Raw genomic sequence first — 22,201 nt, 5'->3', positions numbered from 1 at the left:
ATTCTTAGGCCCCGTCACAAACCCATGGAATCAGAAACATGTGGCTGGTGCCCACCTGTGTCCACTTTAACAAGCACTCCAGGTGATTCAGACACAGTTCAGAGGCAGAGAGCCCAGAGTGTACAAAATGCCTATTCTTTGCTTCCAAGACATACTTTTCCTATTTTCGTTTTCTGAAATCAGAATACCTCTTAGACGATCTCTTTAACATCTTATTGTTAATAAATCAGTGGTTCATCTTACAGTTGAGGGGTGTCTCGAATCAATGAAAATGAATGAATCCAGCCTTCACCTGCTATGCCTGTAAGTGCTGCTTTGTTTAAGAAAGTGTCCTCTGATGGTGGAAAGGATTCCTGTGATTTTAAAGTTGTTTGTGTCCCAGCAGTGGGCACTGTAATGAGCACTTCAGGCAGACTGTGACCTTCAGGAATGTTCCTGCGAGGCTCCCAAACCTCCTGTTCATTTCTGATGCACCAAAGCTGGCCTGGGGCCTCATCTCCGGGTCCCACTTCTGTTTAATCACCTCGAGCTTTGTGTCTGCTGCCCGCCCGCCTGCCTGCCCGCCCGCTGCCCGCTGCCCCGCCTGGCTTGCAGAAGCATCTCCGGTTCTGGAGGCTTCACTTGGAAGACACAACCCCTCGAGTGGAGGGGAGGCCCCTGGCTGGGGAAAATATGCATTTGGTCAACGTGTTTTCTTCTCTCTCTTCTGCCAGTATTCTGTTCGGAGCACACAACACTGCCTCACCCATGCCCAACCCCCCTGGGGAGCTGAGCCTTCAGATAAAAGTAGTCTGCAGTTTGGAGGCTGCTGTGTGAGACGGAACAGCTGTTCTGTTGCACTTTCACAACACGGTTATTAAAGCAGGAGAGAAGTAATTAAAACTGTCACTCGTGTGGCCGTTCGAATTATACTTCTCCTTCCTCTCCATGGAGCATTTGCTGTGTGTTACAAAAATATTTCATTGTGGTGTTATACATCATTAATTTTGTTTAAATTATTTTTAATTGCTCACTGACATGACAAAAAAACGAGGAGGAAATTGGGAAGAAGAGATTTTATTTTAACAACAAAAAACTGTAAAGGGTGAATTTTATTTTTATTTTTATCTTATTCTTTTTGAGATGAGTTTCGCTCATATCACCCAGGCTGGAGTGCAGCGGTGCCATCTCAGCTCACTGAAACCTCCACCCCAGTTCAAGTGATTCTCCTGCCTCAGCCTCCCAATTAGCTGGGATTGCAGGTGCCCACCACCAAGCCCAGCTCATTTTTATATTTTTAGTAGAGATGGGGTTTCACCATGTTGGCCAGGCTGATCTCGAATTCCTGACCTCAGGTGATCCTCCTGCCTCGGCCTCCCAAAGTGCTGGGATTACAGGAGTGAGCCACTGCACCTGGCCTGGATTTACTAATGAGTCCTGGCTGGTGTGGGCATGTTTGTGGGCAACATGCAGACACACAAGCAGTCACACATAATGTGCACATTCACAAACATGCATGGACACACATGCTCACACATGCATGTATGCATACAGACACATCCACACATGCACACATGTATGCAGAAATACCTGTGTGCATACATGCACATTCACACATGCATGCACACACACGCACAGGCATGCATGCATGCATACAGGCGCATTCACACATGCACACACATGCATGCATGCATACAGGCACATTCACACATGCATGCACACACACGCACACACATGCATGCATGCATGCATGCACATTCACACATGCATGCATACACATGCACACACACATGCATGCATGCACATTCACACATGCATGCACACACACACATGCATGCATACAGATGCAGGCACACATGCATGCACACATATGCACACAGGCAGACACATTTACACATGCACACACATATGCACACACACATACATGCATGGATGGATACAGACACATTCATATATGGGATGGACTGGAAGGAGCACCCAGGAGCCACAGTTCAGCTCACTGCTGAGCCAGCTCTGGGGTGGGGGCAGGTAGAGAGTGCGTACCAGCACAGGAGTATTTTTCTGTTCCTGGGACAGTGACAGAATTTGTCGCAATTTCTGGTGGGCGAGGCTCTCTTCCTTGTTACTTCTTCCTCAGATGGTCTTGGATATCCTGGCCCTTTATCTTCTGAAAGAATGAGACTTTGTATTGGACTTTCAATTTAAATCTGACAAAAATCTCTGTATTTCTTTGACTTCCACAGCTGGTATGGAGGGAAAAGTAAACCACCTTTACTCTGTTCGTATGAGTATCATTGCTCATTTCTTTCTCTTCTATCCACAGAATTGGTGAGGTTTTCTAGAACAATAGTTAGCCAAGACCCAACATCTGTGTTAGTTTCTTTTTTCTCAGGCCCTTTTCTATCATTTCCATTTCAAAGCAAAGCAAAGACTTTTATATTCACATTCCCCCAAGAGATCTTACATGTTTTAAAAATTGTTCATTTAGTTTAAAATCTATGTAGGCAGGGTCTCCATTTGCGGGGCACTCCAGGGACCCGGCAGCCACATCAGGATGCCTCTCGGGTCTTGAGGTTTGTTGGTGGCACTGCTGCATGTTGACAAGGACAGGAGTACAAGGAGAAAACAGTAAGCGTAATGAGAGCACTAAAGCAATTATTAAATAATTCATCGGTATAAGAGCTTCCAGCCAGAGGAAGTCGGAATGCTTTTAGATTCATAGAATGTTAGAGCAGAAAGAAGTTCCAAGATCTGCTAATCCAAATGTTTTCAAACTTGTTTTAAGCCACAGAGCCCCTTCTTCAAAAGGAAACTTACTGGGAAGCCCAATATGGAAATCGCAGCTTCTCAAGAGACTCTTGGGACTCGCTTTGAAGATCTCTGATCCAGTTCCATTGCCACATTTTGCAGATTAAAGACATGTAGGGGCAAGAAGGTAATAAGAAAAGTCTGCTTGAAGGAAATAAAACCTAACTGCACCAAGGGCCACGGTGGAAGAGCACAGACAGTGCATGTGGCTTGCGTAAATAGGTATTTGCAGGGCTTCTGTGCAAGATGCCCAGGACCGCAGCGCGATGCCTTCGGGAGCGGAGATGGGATGGAAAATCTAGGCAGGATCCGCAAGGTAGCCAGGGCGCTGGCCTCTGCGGACGAGCAAGACCGGCTGACAGGAGGCTTTGCGTGTGCACCTGGAGGACAGAGGCGCCTCCTTATAAGTGACGTCCCTGGACTTTAAACATCTCACAAAACGTGAAGCCAGTTCTTAGGACAACGGCCCATTTCCCCGATTGTCCAGCGGGCCCCTCGGAGAAGAGAGGATGGAAGACCTGGTGCCAGTGGCTCATAACTAAGAGCAAATGTTAAGAACAGGCCAGTTGTCATCGTGAGCAGGATTTCTGTCAAAGAATTCTCCTATGGTTGGGGCTTCTTATCTGGGTCTTCGGCTAACCCTCACCAACCAACCATCTCACCATACGCCCATTCGTCCACAGAGCCCCAAGCAACAGAGTGAATGGATATTCACAGCTCCTTGATGAAATAAAAACAAGAAATCTAGATAAGGATGTGAAGAATAACAATGCTAGACACCTACGGAGGGGTGAGGAGGGCGTGGCACCTCCTAAGCATTTTGTGTGTGTTACTGTGTGACGCTCAGAGCGGCTCTCTCAGATGAGTGGTGGTATTCTTCCCATGTCACAGATGAAGAAACTAAAGACCAGCTGATTCAACTAACTTGCCCAAGTCCACTGAGCTAGCAAGTGGCGCAGCCAGCATTGAACACTCCAGTTTACTTTGACTTTATGATAAAGATATAGACTTACTCCATGAGCCAACGGAGCCCAGTGGGCAGAGGACTGAGTCTGTGACCACAGTGCCTGGTTTCGGTGCCTCAGCTGATTCCTCTGTGAAGTGGGGATGTAGTGCCTCTTCCGTGGGCTGTGCTAAGGAAGGAATGAATGCCTGTGAAGCCCTGGCACACGGTGGGCACAATGAGCAGGGCGGGATGGAGAAGCGTTGCTGTTCTTGGTGGTGTTGCCATTTCTGTGTTTACAGTGGTGCCACAGAGGAGGGAGCAGGTGGAGGGGCTTCACCGAGAAGACGTGGGCTGAATCTTGGAGACTAAGTAGAGGTTTAGCAGGAAGCCTGGGAGTGAAGAGGGGTGCTCAGGCAGAGGACAGCACAGCCCCCAGGCAAGGAGTTCTCAAAGCTGGGCCGCGGGTGTGGTAGGTCAGGTCTACAGAGGTCTTGTATTTCACGCCACAGCTTTAAGCCGAAGCCTCTGGACAGTGGAAATAACAGGAGGTCCCAATCAGAGGAGCGCCACGTCAGAACTGTGTGTCAGCCCTCAGGCAGGAGAGTGAGGACAGCGCTGAGGACATGAGCACGGAGATGGGAGGCATTCAGTAGGCACCGTGAGGGAGGCTGGTGAGGAATCAGAGTGGGGGTTAAGGGAGGCTGGAGTGTGGGACGGCCTCCATTCAAAAAACACGATTTGCTTATGCTACATCCTCGAATCCGAAGGAAAAAGCAGGTGATTTCGTATCACGAGCAGTGGCCAACAAGCGTCGGAGCTTTATGGCTCAGCCCACCTGTTCATCCCCGTTGCTTGTAGGAAGTGACATCACCCACCTTACAGAGAGCTGAGAAGGGAAGTCCCTGCCCTCAGGACACACACCCAGCAGTGGCCAGAGTGTGATGCTTCGCACAAATCTCCACTCTGCTGTCACCCAGTGGACCAGCCGTCAGGGGCCAAAGTGGAAGCCAGCACGGTCTGACCCGCAGGGGCCTTTCCAGTCTCCTCCTCGAGAGAGTGACCTTGCACAGAAGCCCCACAGGTATCTACTTACACAAGATCTGGGTCCAGGTCTGATCAGATGTGAAGGCCAGGATGAACCCCCATGTCACCCATGATCACGGTGATGATGCAAAGGAGCCTGGGCTCCTTCACACACCATAAACTGTCCGTGCAAGCACTGTCTGCGGAAGCCGAGCATTTATTCCCAGGATGAGAACGCTGCTCGGAAGATTTTAGATTTCCTCTTGTAAAACTGTATTTACGTTCCAGACTCATAAGGAATATGCTTTTCACTTCTTAGTATGCTTAATTGTTGACAGTGTTACCTAATCATGAATTTTATCATACCTTCATTACAAAACTTGATTTCAATGATCTTGTGCATTTTTAAAAAAGCAAAGCTAACCTCTAACACAGGTAGCTGGCAATTTTGAGTCTGTTCAAGAGAATGCACCACCGCCTCCGAACCAACTCCACCAAGTGTGTTACTTCCTAGGGAATGTGTACCATCCTTGAATTGTCCACCTGTTCTCCCTTTCGGCGGCTACCCATTGGGGGACTTGCTAGTAACAAGTCAATGTACATTTTCCTGTGTGGGACGCAAATGTACAAAATAGCTTCCTAAGTTCCGAGCACAGTTGAAGAGATAAGCCATAACTGTGTCACCGGAAATCAAATTAGAACTTAATTGCTTGGATCAAAAGTCATTGCAGAACTTGGAGTCGCAATATGGCAGACTATGATCAGCGCTATGACAATCTGAGGGCCAGGATGATACCAGGAGCTGGGAGAAGTCTGCAGAGAGGGCCTGGAAGCGGGGCCAGAGACTCCATCCACATTCTAGCTGTGCCTCCGCCGGGGTGAAGGCAACAGCCAGTGAGCACCGCACCGTTCCCCTGCGGCTTGCCTCATCTCACAAAACACGCTGCGTTCCTTCCTTCATACTGGGAATTCTGTGAATCATGTGAAACACCTGAAAACGTGACTCTGGGGGCGTACAAGTGACGCTGTGAGTTTCATGCAGATAATTCCTAAAACCTGAGGCTTTTACGCATCAACTACTCAAAGGTAAAAGCTGAATTTGGAGAATGTACAGAGGACCTTTCCTTCCTTTTTTTTTTTAATGATTGGGAAGGTTTCCCTTACTGAAAAGGCCTGCCATGAGCCCTGAGTGTCACTGGTAATTTCCAGAGCAAGAGGTTCCCTATGACTATAAAAAGTCAACGTGACACTGCCTCCCGATCATCTGTGAGCGTGTAAAACAACCCATCCATTTCCAGGGCCCCCGTCGAGCCAGGCTCCTCAGACTGCTGCCTGGGAAATAGGATCACTTTCAAGTTCCCTGGACACATAAAATCGGATTGAAGCAAAACTAAATCCTGTGGGGTCCGGAGTGGAAGGGGGTGGGGGCAGCCTCAATCCCAGTTTTGATGTCAGCGATAGCAAGGTTTCCCAATCAAACAGCAGCAAGACCTGTCGGCAGTTTTGACTAGGAAATGCTGTCCTCAGAACAAATATTTTAATCATCCGCAGTAGTTCTGGTAGCTTGGCCAGCTCCCTGTTTATTAGTATGATAATATCACCTCAATGTATAAACTTTATGCATCCAGCATACATAATGCATGAACCGGCAAATAAAGAGATCTGGAGCCTGTTCACAGCGGGCCGTGCCAATTATCTCGCTCGGCCAGAGCCTGCCTCTGCTCGCAGCTGTTCTTTGAAACCATTCATCAACGCTTAAGAGATACTGGTGGAGCCGGCCAGGCTGTTTGAATCGCCATTGTTTACATACTAGGAGTTTAGCTGCTGGTTGGAAATTATCTGTCACATAAACATCCTCTGAGGATACAGATGAGAGGAAGGGAGACAAGCGCTGTCTTTATGAATTTTTTTTATTTATTCTGATGACTTTTTTCTTTTACAGTTCTGTGTCCTTTTTAATTACTTCGTTTTCATCTGGAATTGTCACATTTCTCCATCCAGTTGAGCAGGTGCAAATTAATGCTCTAAAATGACGGGGCTGGAAACCAGAGAGACAGAAATAAATATTTTCTGTCCACAAGTCTGTTGTATAATTCAAAGCTTTTCTTTTGGTAATCTGAATTTTTTTTTTTTTTTGCCCTCTGGCTGCAGGATCTTTACAGGACAAAAAACAACCTTATGTGTGGGTCGTGAATTCAGTTGCTTCCATTTGTTGATTTTGCCTTCCGGGAACGATATAAATTTTGGAAGTCAGATATTGAACTTGAGCCAAAGTAGTTTGTGTTACTGACCAAAGTTTTTAAGGGGCCAAGAGTTGTTTTTAATGCGGTTATCTCTCTGTAAGCAAAGGCTGAGCTGATACCATCAGTTTTCTGCTGTCAGCAGGCGTGCCACTGTACATTTCGGTTTGAACATCAGGGCCGTTGATGCATGCTCCAAGGCTGTACCAGCCATGAGGCAGGCTTATTTATCAAGGATGTAGGAAATATGAGGACCAGGCAGAGAGAATCCTAGTGAACGTGTTTTTGCTGATACACACATTCATGTGAATTTGGGAGCAAGCACAGAAGAGTGTGTCATTAGACATAAGCATAGAATCAGATATCTAATATTTGACCTGACACAGGAAGGAACTCACAATGAAATATTATTGTATGTTTTCATTTAAAAGTGTATCCTAAATACAAAAACTAACCAGGCATGGTGGCGCATGCCTGGAATCCCAGCTACTTGAGAGGTTGAGGTGGGAGGATCACCTGTGCCCGTGAGGCAGAGGTTGCAGTGAGCCCAGCTTGGGCCGCTGGACTCCAGCCTGGGCAACAGAGCGAGACCTTGTCTTAAATAAATAAATATATAAATAAAAGCATTTCCTATGTTCCAAGACTAGACATAAACATAAAGGTACCAGAAATATTAGCTGAGAAAGGACAGAAAGGCAACCCCGTGTTCCCAGCCTCTTTCCTTTCCGTTTTCCTCCCCCTCAGACTTAGACCAGAACCTCCTTCTCAGTGCAGGTGGACACCATCTCCTTCCGTACTTTCCCATGACCTGGCAAGTGTTGACATTGCAAAGGCAGACTCTGATCACAGATCTCATCTCTGGAGGATGGTATCCCCATCACAGAGGGTTGTGACGAGGTTCAGAGAATGTCCCTGAGCACGCAGTGCAGTGCGAGGCACGTCGTAGGAAAAAAATGTTGGCTGCTGTTGTTTTTGCTGAAGCCGCTGTTGCTGTTACTAAAAGTAGACTTTAGCAAGCCTGATTCTGCAGTTGAGATCCAGATGAGGAAAGCTGCTTACCTGGAATCACGAAATAGCTGGTCTCCTGACCCCCTCTTTGCTTACAGTGGTCCCTGTGTAGACCTCTGAACCGTGGACGCCATCCAGTGGCTGTACTGGCCACACGGCATCAAAGCATATTTTCATGCAAGTCTGTCTTCCCTACAAGACTCTGAGCTTCCTAAGAGCAAATCCTTTGTCTGTTTCTGTCTGTTTCCCAGGACCTAGCACCATTCCTTGCACATGGTGGAATCTCAGTACCTATTTGTTGAATTACATGCAAAGCGAAAAAGAAACTGAATGTGAATTGTCAGAATGATAGCAGCTGAGTGGAGTCCTAAGGTTTAGCCACAAGAATCTGTGCCCAGGCAACACAGGTGGATTGTCTTACAGGCATCAGAGACAAAAGACTAAAAGCTTTCTATTGTATGAAACAAATCGTTAAATAAGTTTTTCTGACTAGACTTGCGTAAGATCATTTGGAAGAAAAGAAAAATAAAGAAAAATAAGGCCAATGTAAAACTTCAGGGGTAAGCCCCTCGTAAGTCTCCTTGGTAAAAGTATTCTGTTGTTTAAAATAGGTTTAAAGTACTCCCTTTAATGGTACCAGCTCCCCCCAGATTCTGTGTACGTTCTTCGTGTGTTCGGCATGTCCCTCCTTCTCTAGAAATCTTAGGTAAATGCTAACATGGGTGTAGTCTGGCCGAAGTAGCACAGATTTTAAGTATCTGATTCCAAATTAGGATTCTGCTTCTGCTCTCCTTTTTAGGAGAAAATGTGTTTTGATTTAGATGTTCCCAAGTTATTTGCCAGTTTTCAGGGTCCATCACAGAAACCCTGAGGCCTGGGGTGGTCCTACAGTTCACATAGATAGCAGTGGGCGTGTGTCCCCTGGGCCGGAGGGAGAAGCCAGATGCGGAGGCAGCCCTCGGAGCGGACCTCAGACCACCAGAGGGTCTGATCTCAGGGCAGAGACCCAGTTAGACTGCCTGGGGTTAGGAATCCTCAGACGTAAAATTATACAGAGAGGCTGTTTTTCAACTTTTATTTAGTGGCCTTCTTAAATGTAATTTTATTCATGTTCTTTGTATTCCACTAGCGTAAAGAAGTATTCTGTATTAAAACATCGGCGAAGACGGGCTGGCTGTCATATGGCTTCATAAACAGAATGTAATTCCTATCTTAGACTTAGAGACTACTATCCTTGGCACTTAGTGAAAAGGACACGGGATTCCCAATGTATGAACAGCAAGACCGCAGCCTGAATTAGAAAAAGCAGGACACCGAGGATGGTCTTGAGAGACCTTTCCTTAGCCTAATTTAAATTTTCTACCTTGATATGTCGTAGCCAATTATATACTTAGCAGGTCGTTCATTCATTCACCATTAAACTGTTCAGCAAACATTTTTATTCAACGCCGAGTCTGAGATTCAGAATAGGGAGAGGGGATGAGACGCGCATTCATGGCCCGAGGATTTCAGCATGCGGCCATCTTTCTGTCTGTCTGCGAAGGGGTAGGCACGTGGTCCCAGCAGCTCTGGTTTTAGAATTGCAACTCTGTGTGACAGTTGCTAGCATTGGTACTTATGGCACTTTCTTCAGTCACAAATTAGAAAGCACACGGGAGAAATACCTGCAGCAACGTGGTAAGAAACGATCAGCTTCTAAATAACATAAAGGAGCAGCAGTGCCATTAAGATGGACGAAGGAGGAGAGGGGGCGGCTTGCAGTCAGGAAAACACACGGGAAATGCAAGCGTCAAACAGGAGAAGATGTCCAGCCTTACTCAGAATTCGTCAGCATTCGAGCATTTACCCGTTAGAGTGTTTTTAAAACCTTTTTTAAAGGTATAACCTAGACCTCCACACTCCATCAGTTGGAGAGCAACTAGATGATATTTACTAAAACGTGAGCTCTTGTGACTTTCCGTGTAGACTGCACACGGTTCCCAGAGTTTCACAGCCCCTCCCTGGAAAAAGAGCACCCTCCACCCGGTGTGGCCTGTAGGGAGATGCAGACTCACCCCTGCTCTGCGGGGACCACACTCAGCCACGGGATGCGTGTCGGCCAACAGCGTGGGAGTAGGCATGAACTTTGCCATGTCCAGGACATTTTTTTAGTTATGCAAAATATTTTGGGTAATATTTCTTTTTTAATTTATTTTTTATTGAAGTAAAGTAGACATTACCTATAATTTACCAGCTTTACCATGAGAGTGGTGACAAATACATTTATATTCTTTCTCCCCCTTCATGGTTCATTTCTGCAAGCCCCCTTGCTGATTTCCTTTTGTCGTGAGCTCAGCCTGTTTCAGATGAAGGCTGATCTTTCAGCCAGGAACCTAGAAAGAAGACGTGTCCTGGAGGAGAGCCTAGGAGAGCACAGCCGGGCTGTCGCAGACCTGGTCACCAGGACCTGGTCACCAGGACGCAACGTTAGGAGAAAGTCAGCTTTCTTGTTTCACAGCACTGAGAGTCAGGAGTTGTGCGTTTGAAACCACAAGATTATTTCATGACTGCTGACTATAAAACCTTTTTAAAACAGCAACTGCACTGCTACCGACCAGCTTAATGACAGACGCAGTCTTACCCATGTGTGAAGATACACATAAGAGGATTTTCAGCAATGCTGTTTCATGATAGCAGAAAATGAAAGAAAACAGCCTAACTATCCATCAGTAGAGAATGGAATGGGATGTGATGCATTTCTTCAAAAATGAAGTTTTACAACTTTTAAAAATTATTTACGTAATTGAATGTTATAGTATTGACCTTTCTGCCAGTTGATGTTTTCACTCAGCCTTATACTCTTCATATGGGTCTGTGTTATTAGGTGTAGATCTACTGATTGATTCATTTTGCATGCTCTATAATATTCTGCCACATGAGTAACTGCGTTTCATTCGTTTAATCTCCTGCTAATGAATACCTAGGTAATTTCCCGCTTGTGACCTGTACATAGTTGCTGTTAGGAACAATCTTCCACCTGCCTCCCTGTGCACAGGTGCAGAGGGTGCTCTGAGTTATGTTCCCAGGAGTGGAGCCGGCACGTCAAACGCACGGGCATCTTCAGATGTCACGGACATCACTAAGCTGTTCTCCAGAGTGTCTGTACCCACATGCACCCCCACACACAGCTTCACCCTCTGGTACTGGCCAGAGGAGATGTCAAGACTGTACAAAATATGTTACATTGAGACATGTTATATCATACTACACATGGCATGTATGTTATTATGAATACATGGCCATGTGGTAGAAATATATTTTAGTATGCAGAGAAATTATAAACATTAACTTCAAAATCATGGTCACTTCTAAAATGAGAGAGGACTAGGATTAGGGAGGGAATGCAAATGACATTGTAGTTATTTGTTATGTCTTTTTTTTTGTACTCAGTACTACCTATTTATTAGTGCTTTCCCTATATTCTTTTATTTTGTTTGATTTGCGGCTCTTTCATTTTTATTTGTAATTAATAATTGTGTATATTTATGGGGTACGTGATGTTATTTTTATTTATTTGGTTTGGGGCTCTTATTTTTATTTGTAATTAATAATTGCATGTATTTATGGGGTACAACATGATGTCATATACATATATACACTGTAGAATGATTAAATCAGGCTAATTAACATCTGTCACCTCGTACATTTATCATTCTTTGTGGCGAGAACGTTTAAAACTCCACTCTTTTAGCAATTTTGAAACATACAATGTATTATTATTAATTACCTAGAGTCACCATAGTACAGTAGACACCAAAACGTATTGCTCCCGCCTCGCCGAAACGGTATACCCTCTGACCAACACCTCCCCTGTCCCCACCCGCCGCCCCCTCACTTCAGCCCTGGTAAACCATCTTTCTGCCCTTCACCTCTATAAAATCAACATTTTCAGATTCCACATATGAGTGAGATCGTGTGACATTTCTCTTTCTGTGCCTGGCTTATTTCACTTAGCTTGATGTCTTCTAGATTCATCCATGTTGTCAACACAAGTCCCTTCGTCTCTAAGGCTGAGCCGTTCTCCGTTGTGTAGATGTACCACACGGTTCAATCCATTCATCTGTTGATGGGCACGGAGGCGGTCTCCACGTCTGGGCTGTTATGAATAGTGCTGCAGTAAACACGGAAATGAGGACAGCTCTTCAACATCCTCATTTCAGTTCCTTTGGATCTTTACACAGCTGAGTCATAGGGAATCTTAGGGAAATTCTAAGTTTAGTTTTTTGAGGAGCCACCATACTGTTTTACAAAACAGCTTTGCTGATTTACATTTCCACCTACAGCATGTAAGGCTTCCTTTTCTCCACCTCCTCACCACACTTGTTAGCGTTCCTTTTTTTTTGATGATAGCCATTCTCGCAGGTGTGAGGTGATATCTTTTTGTGGTTTTAACTTGCATTTCCCCAGTGATTAGTGATGCTGAACATTTTTCATGTATCTGTTGCCTAGTTGCATGTCTTCTTTTGACAAATGTCTCTACAGGTCGTTTGCCCATTTTTAACAGTTATTTGTTTCCTTGCTATTGGGTGGTTTGAATTCCTTACATGTCTCGGTTATTAGCCCTTTATGTGACATATGATTTGCAGGTATTTTCAACACAATTCATGGAACGTCTTTTCACTCTATTAATTGCTTTCTTTGTTGTGTAGAAGTTTAGGATGATGCAACCCATTTGCCAAGCTTTTCTTCTGTTGCCTGTGCTTTTGGGGTCCAATCCAAGAATCATTGCTCAGACCAATGTCATGGAGCTTTTTCCCTATGTTTTCATTCAGTGCTTTTACAATTTTAGATCTTACATTGAAGTCCTTAATCCATTTCCAGTTGATTATTGTTCAAGGAGTGAGATAAGAGTCCAGTTTCCTTCTTCTGCATGTGAATAGCTAGCTTTTCCAACACCACTTATTGAAGAGACTATCCTTTTCCCAGTGTGTGTTCTTGGCATCTTTGTGAAAAATAAATTAATCATAGATGCATTGGTTTATTTCTGGGCTGTCTATCCTATTCCACTGGTTAATGTGTCTGTTTTTATATTAGTACCATGCTGTTTTGATTACTACATCTTTGTAATATGTTTTGAAATCAAATGGTGTGATGCCTCCTGTTTCATTCTTTTTGGTCAAGATTGTTCTGGCTATTTGGGGTCTTTGTGTTTCCATATGAATTTTAGAATTTTTCTGTGAAACAATTAATTCCCTTCTGTTTCTGTGAAGAATGACTTTGAAATCTGGATAGAGATTGCATTGAATCTACAAATTGCTTTGGGTATTGTGGACATTTTAACAATATTAATTTTTCCAATCCATGAACAGGGGATATCTTTCCATTTATTTGTGTCATCTTCAATTTTCTTCCATCAATTTTTATAGTATTCAGTATACATATTTTTACCCCCTTGGTTGAATTTACTCCTAAGTATCTTTTTTAATGCAATTGTAAATGGGATTGTTTTCTTAATGTACTTTTAGATAGTTCACAGTTAGCATATAGAAATATTGCTGATTTTTGTGTTGCATTTTGTAACCTACAGCTTTACTGAATTTATCAGTTCTAACACTCCTTTGGTACAATCCTTATGGATTTCTCTATAAAAAATTATGTCATCAGCAAACACAAAAATTCACTTCTTCCTTTACCTTTTGGATGACTTTAATTTATTTCGTTTTCTTGCCTAACTGTTCTTGCTAAGACTTCCAGGACTATGTTGAATAGAAGAGGTGAGTCTTGTTCCTGATCTCAGAGGAAAAGCTTTCAGCTCCACCATGGAATACGATGTTAGCTATGGGTTTGGTGTAGATGGCTTTTGTTGTGTTGAGGAACATTCCTTCTGTACCTACTTGTTGACAGCATTTGTCGTGAAAGGATGTTGAAGCATTTGTGAAATACTTTTTCTGTATCTATTACAAGGATCACATGGCTTTGTCCTTCATTTTGTTAACATGATGAATCACATTTACTGATTTATCTATGTTGAACCATCCTTGCATCCCAGAGCTGAATCTCACTTGATCATGATGGATGATCCTTTTTTTAAAAAAATTGTTGGCCGGGCGCAGTGGCTCACACCTGTAATCCCAGCACTTTGGGAGGCCGAGATAGACAGATCATGAGGTCAAGAAATTGAGACAATCCTGGCCAACATACTGAAACCCTGTCTCTACTAAAAATACAAAAATTAGCTGGTTATGGTGGTATGCACCTCTAATCCCAGCTACTCAGGATGCTGAAGCAGGGGAATCCCTTGAACATGGGAGATGGAGGTTGCAGTGAGCCAAAATCATGCCACTGCACTCCAGCCTGGTGACAGAGTGAGACTCCATCTCAAAAAAAAAAAAATGTTTATTTCCATAGGTTTTTGAGGAACAGGTGGTATTTGGTTACATGAGCAAGTTCTTTAGTGGTGATTTCTGAGATGCTGGTGCACCCATCACCCAAGCAGTATACATTGAACCCAATTTGTAGTCTTTTATCCCTCACCCCCTCCCACCCTTTTCTCCAAGTCCCCAAAGTCCATTAGCTTAGCTCCCACTTATGAGTGAGAACATATGATGTTTGGTTTTCCAATGCATGATCGTTTTAATGTACCATTGAATATGATTTGCCAGTATTTTGTTGAGGATTATTGCATCTATTTTCATCAGGGATATCAGACTGTAGTTGGGGTTTTTGGTGGGGGTAGGGGAGTTTGGTAGTGTCTTTGGCTTTGGTATCAGGGTAATGCTGGCCTCAGAAAAGGAGTTTGGAAGTATTCCTTCCCCTTCTATTTTTTTGGAAGAGTTTGAGAAGGACTGGCATTAGCTTTTCTCTAAATGTTGGTAGAATTCAGCAGTGAAACCGTCAGGTCCTGGGGTTTTCTTTGATAGGAGACTTTTTATTGTTGATTCCATCTTCTTACTCATTATTGATCTCCTCATCTTCTTCACAATTCAGCTTTGGTAGATTTTATGTTTCTAGGGATGTATCCATTTCTTCTTGGTTATCCAATTTGTTGCCATGTAATTGTTCATAGCGGTCTCTTATGGTCCTCTGTACTTCTGTGTTATCAGCTGTAACATCTCCTCTTTCATTTCTGATTTTATTGTTGTCTTCTTCTTCTTTTCTTAGTCTGGCTAAATTTTTGACAATTTTGTTTAGCCTTTCGAAAAACAAACTTTAAAAACCTAACTTAAAATAGAGCAATACGGTGTAATGTTAAGATTTTATAAAGCTTGCAGATATATACATGCAATCATTTTCATGTTATCTTTGTCTATGTTTAAAATACTTGCTATGTGTAAATATGACCATGTTTGTGCAGACAAAGATTTGAGGACATTTTAGCAATATTAGGCTACTTCTGGGAAGCGGGGATGAAACAGATCACTGTTACTTTATTCCTTTAGGGTTTGAAGTTTTTTAGAAACATATATCAAGTTTATGAGTTGAAAGATGAAAAGGGACTCATTCAGGCTCAGTAGGTTTTTATTGCACGGACGAGACAAAAGTCTTAAAACTATCTACACCTGTGGTTCTTTTCCTCTGTAAAATATGGTTAGAAATATCTACTTTGCAGAGCTGCTGTGAGGATTAGATTAGAAATTATTCATAAAAAAATCTAACAGGATGCCTTTTACATAGTGGGCACTAAATAAATAATAATTGTTTACATTATTAATAAGAACGTAGAAGATGTTCTGTTTGCAAGTTTACTCACCCTGAATTGAGCCGAGAAAACAGATCCAGATTCTTTATTTTTTAGTAACTGATCCGTTCCTCCACTTGAGTTCCCCACGGTGGGAGAATGGATCTTAGAGCCAAGAAACTTAGTTTGATTCAATAATTTAAACTGGCATTTAAGTCTCTTTTGGAAAGTGCCACCCCTTTGGTGTAAATATGTGGACTTTCAGATCACTGTTCCCTCACTGGGTGGAGAGCACCATACTTAGCAAATAAAAGTTTAAGGTCCTCAGGTACATTTGAATGTTAGGTAAACAACAAATAATGTTTTCGTAGCATGTCCCAAATACTGCATGGGACACACTTACAGTAAGAGAATACTTATTGTTTATCTGAGCACCACATGGAACCAGGCACCCTGCACACCAGTTGGCAGCCCCCTCTGTGGGTGAACGGAGGGGGCACCATGCTGGGGAAAAGGCCCTGGAGTCCATGTGCATGAGATCGAGTCTCGGTCCAGTCCCTGGGCAGCAGATAGGACTCCACGCTGATGTCCATGGCCAGCATGACCCACAGTCTGTGTGTCTCAGCTCAGCTGGGCCTGTGGACCGGCACTGGCCAGACCTTCTGCCTCACCTCTCAAGGGTAGAGGACTCCTTGCACTTCCGCCACATGCTCTTTGGGTCCTGAGCTATGGTGTCCACTCTGGGGCCTCTGCAGTGGGGCCCTGAAACCCTCAGCGTGGTGGGATGCATAGCAGATTCCCTGGCTCTCAGCCAGTTGTCAGATGGCCCCGCAGACGTGTGTGGAGCGTTCTGATGATGAGCTGAGAAACACTGAACGCCAGCCGTCCCTCTGCCAAAGTCAGTGTGCGTCCTTCAGTGTTCCTGTGGCCACCCCTTAGGAGTCCCTGGCATCCTGGGTCCTTAGCCTGAAGCAGAGCACCAGCAGCAGCCCTGGCCACGGTGTTGCCACAGCACATCTGTCTCCCACGGGCCACCCCCTCTTTCTCCATGCGTCTTCCCACAGTCCACCTGAGCCAAAGGGGCAGACTCTCCAGCCTCTTCTCCCTCTCCTCCCTCTCCCCCCTCTCCCGCCTCTCCCCCCTCCCACCTGTCCCCCCCCCCCCCCCCCTCCCCCCTCTCCCCCCTCTCCCGCATCTCCTCCCTCTCCTCCCTCTCCTCCCTCTCCCGCCTCTCCTCCCTCTCCCGCCTCTCCTCCCTCTCCCGCCTCTCCTCCCTCTCCTCCCTCTCCTGCCTCTCCTGCCTCTCCTCCCTCTCCTGCCTCTCCTGCCTCTCCTGCCTCTCCTGCATGCTCTGTGCTTTCTCATTCAGCATTCACTCCACAAACATGCAATTGGGCACCAACTCTATTCAAAACACCCTTCTTGATGCAGAAAATAACAGCAGTCAGCCTAACACCTTGACTGTCTCAGAGCTTACACCCTAGTGCAGCAGAGAAGGAGGAGGACAGAAAGCTAGTACAGTGATAATTACATATTATAAGGTCCTGACAGCATAGTGTGCAGTATTAGTTCTACAAAGAGCAGGAAAGCCATAAGGATGGAGGCTGAGCCCATGGTCATGGAGGAGAGTTGTTCAGGAGGCATTTGAGCAGAGATTTAAATGAAGAGAAAGACAGGCCATGGCAGTGTCTAGGGGCAGAGTACTGCAGGCAGTGAGAACAAGCAGCTCGGTGGGAATAAGCCTGACATGCCCCCAGCCCTGCAGGAAGGCCAGCGAGCTGCAGAGGACTGTGGCTGAGGTAAGGTTGGAAAAGTCACAGGCTTGCCTCTTAATATGTTTTCAAAAAGATATAGAAACTAATTCAGAGAGGGTTTTTTCTTTCTGGACTCTCCTTTTGCTAAGAAGAATAGAGAAGTCAGCCACAGAGAAAACAGATCAGGGACCACCTGGTCCTGAGTTGGACCTTCCTTCTCACGCCTCGGGTGCAGCATGTCTGCCGCTGGGAAGCTGCTGCCTAGTGATTCAAGGGGAAACTGAAATACAGTTTGACATTTTGAATATATTTCTGTTACATGAATGAGTTTTTACAAGGTGTTGTGAGAGGCCACTGGATGGAGTGACGTCTGTAAGGTCGGTTGCCTCGCCGGGAGGTTGGACACACCCACCCCTGCACCTGGCACCAGGCTCTGCACTCGGCACCTAGCTCTGCCGCATGGCTCCCCTGGAAGGTTCCAGCTGATGCAAGGCCCCTGCCGGCTCTCCCACCGGAAAACCCGCCCAACAACCCGCCAACCAATAGCGGCCTGCCCCGTCTCAATCCTGCTCCCCTGGAGTCAGTCAGAGCACCCAGCTGCTGCTCCTTCCTCCTAACCATAAAAACCCCACGTCCCAGGAAGTTGGGGCGACTTCCCTGGCCCCTTTCCCCGGGACCATGAACCTCCCCCGGGAGCTGAATAAATTGGATTTTCATTTTCTTATGCTGGTCGTTTTAAACTTGGCAATAACCCTTACAACGTCCTTCCTGGGGGGCCTGTGGACTAAGCACTGAGGCCTGAGTGATTTATAAGAATCTATGAAGCCGTCCTGGAATATGTGTCTGCATGGTAAAAATGAGGTTTAGAGGATATAAACCAAAGGTAATGCTTCACAGAATGATGTTTTATGGCATTGCAATAATCTGAAAATATGGACTTCAAGTTGGGTGTGTTGTCATTAACCAGGTGCAGAGGCGGGAGCTGCGCCTCGGCCCCCCGCCGGCCTGGCCTCCGCGTCCCATCAGTGATTAGTCTCCCACGAAGCCGGGCTCTCCAGGCTCCGCTCGTCTGTCTGCATGGTGTAAGGAAAGCTTGTTTTCTTTTGTTGTTGTTGTTCTCAACTAAACTAACGGCTTCATTTTTGTTTTCTTCCTGGCCATTCTCCACCCAACGCAGGTCCTGGCGTTCCTATGGTGACGGTGCACAACACCACAGATCAGAAAAGTAAGTGCCCTTTTTCTTCTTAAATCTTCCTGAAACTCGGGAGAGCAGAAGGAAAACACTCTATGAGATCAGCTGGCCCGCATTTTCCTGCTCACAGGCAGAGAGGTGCGTCACGTCCTAGCAGTTCAGAGCAGGTCTGCTGATCACCAGTACCAACTAAATACCATGAAAGCCAAGCTGCGTGTCCCAGCCAGAGGGCCCCACATCCCTTCACATGTGCTTAGCCTGGAGGGTCATTCCAGGGCTACAGGTCATTGCCTGACATCCTCTCAATGGAGCCCAACACTAGATGACTCTGAACAGCCAGCTTGAAAGGCATTGTAGCCTGACATGAGTCCATCCCCCTGAGAACCTGCCATGTGGAGCCAAGAGTCGAGGGGGCGTGCGGAGGCTCATCTGTCTTTGTGGGTCTGGGGGCTTCACGGCATGGAGGGTCTCTGCATCCACGCTGCACGAGATGTCCGAGAAACTTATTCTGGCATTGGTAAAATGGTAGGGAAGGCTTTTTCAGGACTGTGGTGATAGGGAGGGAGATTTGGGCTCAACAGCAAGGCCCCGTGGGGGTAGCCAATGAGCAGAGGGAGGGGTCCGTCAATGGAAAACGGCTAAGAGAAAACCTCAGTGGTAGGGGATTTGGCTCAGCTGACCTAACAAGGTTCTTGCTGAGGGCAGGACAAGGACTTGGGCTCAAAGGTGGAGGACGAGGAACTTGATCAGTTACCGAGAGTGATCAGATATCAGGCGTGCGGGCTTCTTGCTAGAACTGGGCAATGAAGGCCGAAGACAGGACAGGGTCAAGCTGAGACCTGGTCAAGAAGAGGACTCAGGGGAGCCTCACTCTGTTTGGTCAAGGAGAGAGTCGTTGTAAGACTTCCAGGGTCTCTTGAGGTGGCGTGTGTCTGCTGGAAGGGCCCCCACGCAGGTCGCCACAGGCACATCCGTTTTTATGCAAGGGATTTAAACTGCCGTGTGCAGACCACAGCACAGCCAAGAAGCAGAGGTAACTCGCCCTCGGTCCCTCCCTTCCCAGGCCTCCCACTGCCATAACCCAAAGCTGCCTGTGTCCTCCTTTCCCCGAGTCCCTCCTATTCCCTTTGACATCCGGGACCCCCTGCCCTGGCAGGAGGGTAAACCTCATGGCCAGGGTCTGCAGTTCCCCTGGGTCTGGGGGCAGAAGTGAGTCCGCGTCTCTAGTGAACACGGAGAATAGTGGCTCCCCGATTCCTCTCTCCGTGGTGGTGCTTCAGGCACCAGGAGAACTGGGGAGGCGGACGTGCCGGAAGGGAAAACCCCAAACATGTGTTTAGACACTGTGAAGTGGTTAAAGTGTTCCAAAGTGAGCAAATAGATTTGTTTAAAGAGACAGACTTAGCCAATTATACCAAATAATGATGGTCGTCTGCCAAGCTATCAAATCATTACTAGAAATTCAAAACCAAAGCATAAGTAATCATAAAACCAGAAATAGATTTTAAAGCCCCCCCAAAAGCACCATAAAGTGGATGTCAGAATGGATTAAAAGAAAACACTCGGAATGGCCATTGGAGGGACCTGGTGCTGGGAAGAAGCAGGATGGGCTTCCTGTCCTCCTCCCCAGAGGAGGGGCTTGTTTTCCCAGTGAAGAGGTTTGCCTGCCCCCAGACCCCTTCCAGCCTCACCTGCGAGGTTTGGGAGTCTGGGCCATTTGTGCAATGGGGGCAGGATCCCTGGAAGGATGTTGGGAGCAATTGCCTGGGTCTCCCCATCTCCCCACTGCATCCACCCACTCTCCGGGGGGCAGGGGGGTCTGTGAGGAGCTCCAGTAGACCACAGAGGCCAGGCTAGAACTTCCACCAAGGCCTGGGGTCAGTGGAGTCTGACAGATACTCCAGTGTGACAGTGAATGTTTAAAGTACCCATGCTAGACCTCTTTAAGTGGAATTTTCCCTGAAAAAATGCAGATATTGCAGAGAACCTCAACTCTGACATCTTTTTTTCCTTAAGAAAATGTGTGTGTTTCATTTTGAGTGTTTGATAAATTTAGAGTCCATAGACACCTTTCTGATATTTTGAGGTTTTTCCCAGCTTAAAAATTGATGGTCTGAAAGAAATTCGATATGGCGTCCAGCGTAGCTCACAGGTTTGCAGCCTCCCAGGTCAGCGGTTACCCGATGGCTCTGTGAGATGCCATCACTGGGGACCCTGGAAGTGGGACACAGGACTCTACGCACTGTTTGTGCAACTTCCCAGGAATCTATAATTATTTCACATTTAAACGTTTTTTGTAATCTGCAGGCTAACAAAAAACACAAAACTATTTCTCGGCTTTGGAAAATACAATATAGTATATGGCTCTTCTTAAAAAGGCATTCATTTAAATGCTTTTTACTTGCTTCTTTTGGGGAAGGTATTATTAATCTATTCAAGTTCAAAGGTGAATGTAGTCCCTACTTTTGGGAAATGCATTTGGACTTCTAAGCCACTTCTAGCCTGGATGTCATCAGTCCTTGGGGCTCCCAAAGGCTCCCATCCGCTGGATCAAGTGATCAGTTTCCAAGGCTTGCGTGTGAATGAAAATGAAGCAGGCCTGTATCTTAGATGTGTGTGACATCATTGAGGAAATATTTCATCTATCCCAGTTATAAAAATAAGGTAATATACAGACAGGGTGAGGTGCAATTCTTCGGAAGAGAGTTCCAATAAGAATCGACCAAATGCCTTCCAGCAAGTGCAACACGCGAACGTGCTCAATGTTCTGGGAAATTTTATTAACGCTGCTGGGAAACCAAACAACTACTTCTTTTCTCCTGTAGGATTGGCTACTGCATTAACCAATCAATCCAATCAATACTGACAGACCGTAGGCCCGAGGTGGCCATCCGTATCCATCGCGGAGCTCCATAAATGGCTGTTTTTTAGGCAGCATTTCACTGTTTGCAGTGGAGCTGGCACTTTGGTGACTGTGACTCCCGGAAGCAAAGAGATGGGACCCAGTGGCCTGAGACATCAGAAGCACTGAGAGCACACAGGATGGGGCTGGTGTCACGTGTCTGGACTCCCTTCCTCCCTGTGTGAAATTTAACAATGATTCTGAAGGGGACACCACTGCACTCAACCTCAGTGAAGCGCTAACTGGAAATTGGAAGGCATTCGGAATTATGTCTGTCACATTTATTTTACAAGGTTATTTACATAGCAGTGTTTGACCGTGGGTTTCCAGTAAACTCCAGGGACGTGTCACCCGCCCTAGCCCGCGTCTGCATTTCTGGCTGTCAGTATAGGTCAGGCTCTTTCAGGATGGTCACTTAAGCTTCCATTTAACTTAGGGAGAAAAAAGACGAAACGTGGCTGAGTTGGTGGTTGTCCCCATCCCCAGGAGGACAGTACGGGTCCTCCTGCTCAGGGTCTGTGTTACATTCAGACTTCATGGCTTGTGGAGGGCCAGGAAGACTTTCCTGAACAACCACTTCTCCCCCGTGCCTGAAATCCCCACGTTGCTTGCCCACCGTCAGGGTCGGCACATCATAGCTGCATACATGGCTTTGGGTCCGCGTGGGAAATAAGAGCTGAGCGTGGTAGGCC

At 45.9% G+C, this 22,201-nt stretch overlaps 1 protein-coding gene across 5 annotated transcripts in view; it reads left to right on the top strand.

Annotated features, from left to right (window-relative positions):
• The window catches only part of DPP6 (dipeptidyl peptidase like 6), a 1,109,512-nt gene that overhangs the window by 1,053,286 nt on the left and 34,025 nt on the right, over positions 1-22,201 (top strand). For all 5 annotated transcript variants that reach the window (XM_032245216.1, XM_032245218.1, XM_032245215.1 and 2 more), the window contains one exon: positions 18,593-18,640. In XM_032245216.1, coding sequence (XP_032101107.1) covers positions 18,593-18,640 — 48 coding nt within the window. The remainder of the gene's footprint in view (positions 1-18,592; positions 18,641-22,201) is intronic.

The sequence above is a fragment of the Sapajus apella genome, unplaced genomic scaffold, assembly GCF_009761245.1.
Source record: "Sapajus apella isolate SASKATOON/1434 unplaced genomic scaffold, GSC_monkey_1.0 scaffold56, whole genome shotgun sequence".
NCBI classification, from domain to species: domain Eukaryota; kingdom Metazoa; phylum Chordata; class Mammalia; order Primates; family Cebidae; genus Sapajus; species Sapajus apella.
Note: the sequence above shows the minus strand (reverse complement) of the source record. Positions and strands in the feature narration are given on the sequence as shown.